Source organism: Ceratina calcarata, unplaced genomic scaffold (genome assembly GCF_001652005.2).
Source record: "Ceratina calcarata isolate Rehan_Ccalc_2016 unplaced genomic scaffold, ASM165200v1 scaffold350.2, whole genome shotgun sequence".
In the NCBI taxonomy this organism is placed as follows: Eukaryota; Metazoa; Arthropoda; class Insecta; order Hymenoptera; family Apidae; genus Ceratina; species Ceratina calcarata.
This window is the reverse complement of record NW_017157935.1, coordinates 468,962-477,909: the sequence shown is the minus strand read 5'-3', so window position 1 is coordinate 477,909 and position 8,948 is coordinate 468,962. Positions and strand designations below refer to the sequence as shown.

At 40.1% G+C, this 8,948-nt stretch overlaps 2 protein-coding genes across 7 annotated transcripts in view; one reads left to right on the top strand and one right to left on the bottom strand.

The window, feature by feature from the left end:
* Window positions 1-287: 287 nt before the first annotated feature.
* Window positions 288-2,636, bottom strand: Pmi (Transmembrane protein Pmi). The gene is made up of 3 exons (XM_018025190.2): window positions 2,541-2,636; window positions 1,621-1,838; window positions 288-1,547 (listed from the first exon to the last, which is right to left on the bottom strand). Exons 1-3 carry the CDS (start codon window positions 2,561-2,563, stop codon window positions 1,261-1,263), a joined length of 528 nt encoding a protein of 175 aa, XP_017880679.1. The 5' UTR covers window positions 2,564-2,636; the 3' UTR covers window positions 288-1,260.
* An 801-nt stretch (window positions 2,637-3,437) lies between these two features.
* Window positions 3,438-8,948, top strand: part of osp (myosin phosphatase Rho interacting protein outspread) — a 144,734-nt gene continuing 139,223 nt past the window's right edge. For 5 of the 6 annotated variants that reach the window (XM_018025164.2, XM_018025163.2, XM_018025166.2 and 2 more), the window contains exon 1: window positions 3,438-4,802. In XM_018025164.2, coding sequence (XP_017880653.1) covers window positions 4,662-4,802 — 141 coding nt within the window. In that variant the 5' untranslated portion in view covers window positions 3,438-4,661. The remainder of the gene's footprint in view (window positions 4,803-8,948) is intronic. The other variant, XM_018025168.2, reaches the window with a different exon arrangement.

Sequence of the window (8,948 nt, the reverse complement as noted above, 5' to 3'; positions counted from 1 at the left end):
TCTAAATTAAAAAATAAATGTACAGACACATACTTTCTTACAGGAATTCGACAAAGTATGTGTTTGTATTGTGCATGAAATATGACCAGTAGGTAGTAATTATATAGATATAAGTGATGTTAAGTTTACTTGTAAAAAACATTACGCAAAGTCACCTAAACTTTTATGCACAATATGGATCGCTGATTTTATTCATGCCCGTTCACTTTAGTATATATCCATAGACATTGTTAACAGAACTAAGTAGTTGAATGTTATTAGGGAATAGACTGGTTGAAATAAACTGGTTAAAAAAAAAGATGCACAGTTCTCAATATTTTGAAAGTAGCAGATCTTTTGCTGGCGATGTAGATAACAATTTTAAGATATGGTTGCTGTATAGTTAAATAATAATTATTGTAGAAGATGTTGCTTAGTTTTCACGTAACTATGTACAAATAGATGCAAGAATTTTACGATCTATTGAACTCAACGTTCCTCCAGAATATTTTCACGTTGCATAACATACAATATGTATTTATCATTATTAATTTACAGGAATGTTTGTGACGTTTATTTTTTATAGTCCATGTGTTTTTATATCGCATGATATAAGTGTTATATGATGCTTGCCAAAATAATAATATACTTAAAGAGATATATCGTTTTCCTGTGGATATTACAATTCTTTAAAATGTGGGGTGCACCACTGGGAGAAAATGTAGGCAACATTCTCTTCAATATATTATGTGCAGTGTATTCTATCTACTTTATTTACAATCTAAAAATATATAGTTCTAGATCCAACTTTCCAGGTGTAAGGTTGCAATTTTGCGTAATTCTAAGAACACTTACATCAGTAGTTGTATCACTTAAGTGATTGCATGAATATGACTGTGTCTTTTTTTGTGTTAATATTAACTGTGGTATAATCAACAAGATGGAGATCATAGAGTAACAATGTGGAGTTCTAAGAAATATTACATTGGAGAATAGAAATAGTTTTAGAATAGGTTTCCCTTAATTTGCCTCGTTACGTAGTTTCCTCTTTTTTTTATTGTAAAATCAGCATCCACCTGTGAGGTAGTGTCAGAACATAAAAAAAATGTAAATATCGAACAGAAACAGATTTTCGTGACTCAACAATCCCCATTAATATACATAAAATTGTAATTCACAGACTTCTATGCTAGGCCTCATTACGATCATATACAATACATCGTACGGCCTACCTTACTGCTTTTTACAACTCAGATTTTTCCTTATTGGACAGTAAGCATTTCATTTAAACGCCTGGTAAACTCTCCAGGCACTGATACCGAGTGCTATTAATGTAATAGTCGTATGAAGAATTCTTCTTCTTGTATCATCTTTTCTGACAAGAAATGTTGGAGCTGACGGTCCTAAAAGTGCTAGTAACTCTACATGCGGCAGCTTACTTGTGTCAGTCTCCACTTGATATTGGCAACAAGGATCAAACTGCCATGAAACTGTATAAAGCCCACAGGATATCACAGATATGAAACCTAGTGGACCACAAAAGTAGGGCCGGTCGCCCCAGATCAAACCTGTACACAAAATATCACAATTTGATTAATAATGATTATAAGCATAAGGATATCAAATACAAATTATAAAAACCTGTGGTTATAGCTGCGAGGCCTGATAATGCTGCAGTTTTATGAAGACAATTTCCCACTGCTATCCATCTGGAGGTTTCATCACCCAGTTTAGATGGTTCAATAACTATTAAACTACATTCAGATTCTAATGCTCTCTCTAACTCATATTCAAATGTCTCGTGTGCGTTTTCATTATCATATACCTCCCTAATAATGGCAACATTAGAGGAATCATCCCTGTAACAAAATCATATTCAATTATTTAAGAAATACTTCATCCAAGTTATATAAATAACAATTTATAAATGTAATTAATATTATGCCTGTGATAACAATGTTATGATTTCAGTCGATCATCGATCTTATTACTTAAAATATAAAATATGAACTATATTTTTAAAAACTGAGCAATTTTAAGAGGCGTTATTTGTTATCAGAAATTTATTCTTTTTTGTGTATTATGTAAGATGTTGATCGGAACTAATCTGTGTCTGGCTTGTTTGAATACAAACATATTTATAACAGAGACAATAATTTTTTATTTACTGGTATGCGTGTAAATAATATTTCATTAGAATCAAGCAAAAATATCCGAAAGAAATAAACAATTTAACGAATGAAAAATTTCACTGAGTCTGACAGGAGATGTAAAAACTGTGCGGTAGAAATGAACGTAATATATGAAAGTAACGAGCCCCTGTTACGGCAATTACTTCTAGTTTTACTTTGTAATGAAAATTTACGGGTTAGTAAAATATTCATGGATATCTAGCTGAGATTATGAAAGATTAATCTCTTGTATTCCAGGGAATGGATACGAGGTTAATTTTATTTCAATATACATGTTACACCACTGTATTGCGTCCCGTGGTGCGATTCGGTGCTAATTGCAAGTATTAGATTTCGTGTAAAAAGCCGAAAATAATTTGGCCTACGAACCTGTCACCAGCTTCATCTACCATCTTTACAGTCAGTCTACCAAATACTGGAACGTTGGTTGGTTGGACTGGATGAACCGGAAAAGAAATCTTGAACATCGAACCGGATGCAAAAATCAGCTGATTCGGTTTAAACGTTCGTATGATTCCAGTTGTAGACTTGTTGTTTCTATCAGTTTCCATTTTGAATTTATCCCGACGATTTTCTTCATAAGACCGAAGGAATTGAAAGGTGTGTAATCAGAGATGGTATGTAATGTTATCGTACAGTCTGAGTTACCGGGAAACAATGATTGAATGTCGACTAATCATGTTTGATTTTCATGTTCATGGAATATTTCTTCTATTTGTTATTATTTATATTGTTCAACAGAATACGAACAATTGGTTATCGTTTATTACAAGTACGAGTATGCATAGTTAATAGTTCAATAAAAAACGTGAAAATATACTGAATTCCAGAAGTACTCCGTCTGTTTTACGTTAAAACAATACTTAATCATTCACCAACGATGTGAACAAAAATGTGCCACGTTATTGGTAAACGTATGCACAAATGACAACGGTTTTCGAACCGAGTCTGCACATACATATAGAAAATACGTAGATTCAATTAGTCGTGACGCATGGAAAGCATTGGAGATAGAGAGAGAGAAAAAGTGCCACACCTTTTCTATATGCCTGCTAAGTCAGTCCGGCATCCTTTGAGTAGTACATAGAATTGAATAAAACTTATTGTTACGTATGGAAAATGCTTGCAGCAATCGAACGAATTGAAATTGCGCGCCAGCGCTGCAGGCTCGAGGGACTAGTTTGAGAACGGCGTAGTATCAGCCGCGACGGCGCGTGCAGCGGTCGATCGAGCAAGAGTGAGCGCTCCCGACGGCATAGAGAGCGAGTTAAACGGGCCAGATCGCAGATGGACGTCCGCGGGAGCGTTTCTGTCATGGAGAGTACGACGCGACATGTCGTAAGAGTGGTCAAGTGTCGTCGTGGTCGTGGTCGTTGTCGCCGTAGCGGTCGCGTGTGCGGTACAATTTCGGGACGTGTCGCGATATTGCCGCAGTGACAGTTGACAAAGGTACGCGTGCGTAAGGATCGTAGGTGCTCCTGGTGCTACTGTTGATATACGTCGCGCGAACCGAATAATTAGATACAGCTACGTCTTTTCACGGCCGAGTTCTAAGCAGTCGGAACGGGACTGGGCCCTCGCGTTCAGGATAGAGCACGCACGTGCATTTTGCATTCGATCGCGGCAGTATGGTCGATGAATCGGTGAACGGTGCTGTGACACGTTAATTACGGTGCATGTCAGTGTGCCTATTACTAATAGATCCGTGAGATTCGTAGTGTCGGTTGTAATCCACGTGCAGAGAACGCGGATGCTCGAGAGGAACGAGCGTTGTCAACAACCGCAAGGGTGAAGGAGGGACAGTCACCTCGCGGTATATCGCGTACGCGGACGAACGTTTTCATGGAATCGAGTCAGTGTCGACGAGGCGGTTCGTGCGCACGTGTTGCCGCGTGACATAAACGCATCGTAAACACACAAACGAGCGCGGCCACGCATTCGCTTATGTTTATATCACGAAATTCGAGCGGAGTTGAGTACGTTACCCACTTCGCGGAGCGTATATAAACAACGCGCACAGAAGCGTGTCGGAGTTTCTTCCGGTTACAAACATCGCAAGCGTGAATATTAATCTTATTTATTTGCGCATTTCGACTTTGATCGTGTCACGAACTTCGCTTTACGGTAGAAGCGGAATTGCTGCCCAGGAGATCAACCGTGCGGCATTTCTCGCGCGAAAACGAGAATACGAAATCCTGTTAACCCGATCCGTTAACGTAACGGACACACGGAGCGCGGTCGCGGAAGTTGACTCTTTGGTGAGGAAAAATCGCGAAAATAAGGAACAACCGTTCGAAACGAACAACCGGGTGGGTGTTCGCGTTAAATAGGAACAGACCGAGCGTGCGTAATCGGTGCACACATCGGAGATCGCGTTCTCTCGAATTCTCTTGAACCGCGGTGAACGGGTGACGAAAAGGTGAAGAAAAAGAGGAGGAGAGACGAACGATGCTGCTGTCCGGTCGTCGCGGCTAATTCGCACGTGTCGCGATGTCGGGCGGCACGGCGGGCGTCCGCGGCACCGGCGCCGAGTGCAGGAAGTTCGCGCCGAACATATTCAACAAGAGCAAGTGCAGCAGCTGCTTCAAGCAGAAGGAGGAGCACAGCGCGGAGGCTCTGGAATGCAACAGGGTGAGTTTTGCTTGATGGACTCTCTCTATCTCCCTTTCTTTCTCTCTCTCTATCTACACGCGTCTCGCTTGTTCACGCGTTCCCTCTTTTCCGTATCTCCGTCTATCGTCCGCTGCGTGTCCGTCTTCGTCTCGCACGTGCGTATCTGCACTTGCGAGAGCCGAGCTGGCCATTTTCTCTTTCTTGCTCGCCCTCGAATTCCTTGCCGCGATCGGGACCGGGTAGAAGGACGAAAGTCCTGCCGTGGGACGCCGATGGTTATGTAAGATGAGCGTGCACGGTCCGCGTTAGTCCGCGGAACGGTTTCCGAGTCTGGCTATCAAACTTCGCAGCATCTTGCTTTGACTTTACTTGTTCGATAAATACGATACAGTATAGGCGATACTAAGCCAATCCATTTGCATCATGCACTGACCTGTAACATCTCATATACCTAATGGTTGATGCAATGTAGGATACAATATCTACATTAAATTTTCATCTAACGATTGATATAATAATAGACGTGTGCGAATGCTTTATTAAATCGAAATTAATTTTCTAAAGTTTTATAGTAAAATGATTAAATAGAGGATAATTTCATGTAGTACTTCACATTAATTGTTAACTACTTTGATGATAATGAGCAGAAAAATTGTGCGCGTATGGTACACTAATGATCCAGATGGGATAATTATAACCAGTATCATAATTGTTTACGATGGTAGAACGTAGGGCAAGACCGGTGGGACATTAAAAGTACAGATTATATGTTAGATATATGAGCATCGATTGAATCGTAATACTATTCTATAGAACGCGTGAAAAAATAGCGTCGCCACGGTACCAGGGAACATAAATACGTGACGCACGGTACAAGTTGGGAGACGCGAAAAGAAGAGGAATAAGAATGTTTATAGTACGGTTTTCTTCCTTCTGCTGTGGTTTTTATTTACAACGGGTCCGGCGCGGCTCGCTCGCCGATGAGCAAAATTGCCTCGTAAAAGCCTGGCCCGTGGAGAGGTGGTCTGTAAAATAAAAACGTTAAAAATCAATTCACGCTGCGGATCGTACGGTACCGTCGAGATGCCAGCGCTTGGGACACGTACTACCTATACCAGCATATGTTAATATCGCGAAACGGTTCTCCGTTTAAAGTCCATCCGATAACGCGACATTATTATCTTCTTTGTTCCATCTGATTCTCCGATTTCTTCAATTTCTCACGTTTTTCATCCTGCGTCTTGCGTATTTTGTTTCGCTTTCGTGTCAGAATTCAATGAAGAATTCTTTTGCGGTTACAAGAGGCGAATAATACAGGTGTTGGACGAGTGACGTTATTTCTCTGGTTTTTTAGAAAAATTTTACGTGACGAATATTGATTTTAGTTCAACGTAAAATCCAAGAAGTAGTTACATAATTTCAATCTGTAATAGTTTTCCCATTCTTTTTAAATCACTTAATTGTTCATTCAAAGTTTATATAAGTATCTGCACATGTTAATTACTGCGGATTTTATCCATTTATCAAAAAATTGTATTTGTACAAAATGCATGGCAATATCCAATAAGATCGAAAGTAAAATGCATTAGTAAAGGGTAAAGGATGTTCCATTTGTTAATAACTGTAACTTGTTTATTGGTAGTAAAAATAGTTTCGAAATTCAGGCAGTCTGAGGTACAACGTTTTGCCCACATCTACGGCTGTCCTCTCTTGATTTCGGTCAAAGGGCAGGACTATTTCGTACGCGTACAATGGGACAGGTCCCCTGGGTTCGAGGCCGTTGCAAATTTTGGAATGTCGGCAGCCTTGCGACCTGTTCTCGGTGCATTCCAACCGTCTTCCCGACCGGCACTCCGACAACACCAGGCCCTTTCGAGAGTTGTTCGCTTGTCGGTTTTCGCCTGGATGCGGTATCTTCGTATCTGTTTATTCTCTCTGCTCCCCTGTTGTTTCACTGTTTTTCTCTTTCCGATTCTCGTTGTTGTCTCCCGTATAACCGCAAATAACGAATGCATACGCAATCGAAGCCTCCCCTCGCCCCTCTATCACGTTTCGCGGCTCGTACTTTGACGAAGAGAGCCTCGAATCGAAGGAGTTTGACCTTTTACAACATTTCTCGCGGCGGCTCTCACTCTTCAGATCGGTCTCTAGCTACGAGCCACGGGTATCGCGGAAGTGTAGCTTGATTGCGTGAATACGCGTGTCCTGCGGCAATTCGATCGTTCTTAAAGGTCATTAGAGTTCAAGTATTGAACAATATAGATGCGAAAACGATTTTTCAAATCGTTCCTTTGATCTTTCGCCGTTGAGAAACAGAGATTTTCTAATCGCCTGTTAAAAATTTGTACGAAATCGTTTCTAAACTTGTGCAATTCCTGAAGTACAATTGTACTTTTGAGATCTTCCGTCTATTGTTTTACTTAATTGGATTCTCCGGTCGTGTTCTCATTGTCGGTTTTAATTCACCGCGTTCCAACGCGTTGTCTTCACCGTGACGTTGTAAGTTTGTCGAAGGTTGAAGTCATGCTTCCGACGAGGAAACGCTGCGATGCTGTCATCGATTCCCTTTCAAGTTCAATTATACTATAACGAGGAATAAACGACAAAGGCGTCTTTTAGAGACGAATAGCTAATTGTTGATGCTGTAATTGATACAATATTTGATGCAACAATTCATATACTAATTTATTATGCTATGTTCCTCATAATAAAAAATCGTGCATATACATATGTAATGATGGAGTTGTGTTAAGTATTCTCTTGAATTTATTCTTTTACCGAGTTGTATAATCATGTAGGATTTCTGCGAATCGTACGAGGATCACGGTTCGGTTAATTACGATTTTTCACACGGTTTGGTTTAATTCCTGTAATCATTCCTCTGGCTTCGTTTTGGAAACCCGGCGTGAGAAAGTGATCAAAAGTAGCTTCAGATTCGAAAAGGATTCCGAGCCTGCGTATCCCGTGTTGTCTTTGGACGTCGAAAAAGAAACAGGAGGAAGAGAGAAATCGCAGTAGGCCCGCGGTTATTCCTGACCGAGCATTATCGGTCCGCGGCTCCGTATTTTCTGTCCGATTACTTCTTCGTGAGCGCCTGGGTAAGTGGCCTTCGAGAAATAATTTCCTCCCGGAGTCCGGGGTCTCGTGGCCACTCCAGCCCGTGAAATTTTGATCCGGTGAAACGATTTTGGAACGCCTCGCATCTTGCAGTACCCCCTGCTTTTCTTTCTGCTCTTGTTGCATTGGTGCATGCATCCAGCCTCGAGATATGTGCATATATACACTTATTATACCTGGTTTCGTTATCGATTCCATTGCTGTTATGAGAACGTTCAACATTTATTAGGAAATTTAAAGGAATCTTGTCATAGAAAATATTCAAATGTCTAAATGATAGAATGCATTTTTATAACTGATACTTGCATACAAATCTGCAGTTTATTAATGATAAAAGACATGTTTTCGGATATTGAAATATTTTTATTGCCAGAAGGATTAATGTGGATGTTGATATTTAATTACTGGGTTAGAATGGAATAATAAATTTGATGCGACTAGGGGAAATTCTAAGTATAATTCGATTCACAGTGCGTGTGCAAAAGTTGTGTCTCGATGTTGAAAGACTGTGCGAAGCGAGGTAGTCGTAAATTTGCTACGCGATATTGTTATAAGATTGCACGGGGCACAATCGTGAGATAGCGGTTGTGTGGTAACGAAAACGTGTTATTATCTCATGTTTATCTGTGTATCGATACATTGTCTTCTTATTGATTCAGCGTTTAGTATACGACTATGGGAACGTTTTCCTGCGCAGAAGTGTAGCGATACTGTTTCGTCGTTTACGCCGATACTCACGCATCACCGCGCTTGTATATACTCCATTAATTAACGTTGATCACCGGCTAATTCACCGATTCTCCGATTCACCGGTAATTAACCCGTTATTGCGCAACTAGCTGCAACTATTTTTCTCTGATGAAATCTACCTGCCTGTGTTTTTCAATACAATAGCTGGGTACGCGTATTCCAGGAGTTGTTGCTTTGAAAGTTAAATTGGAATTCATCAATTTTTCATTCAATCCAATTGGACTTAATTAAAAAGCGAGTATTTAGAATTGTATAAAAAGCTTAGAGTATTCAGAATTGTATAAAATATTTACAAAA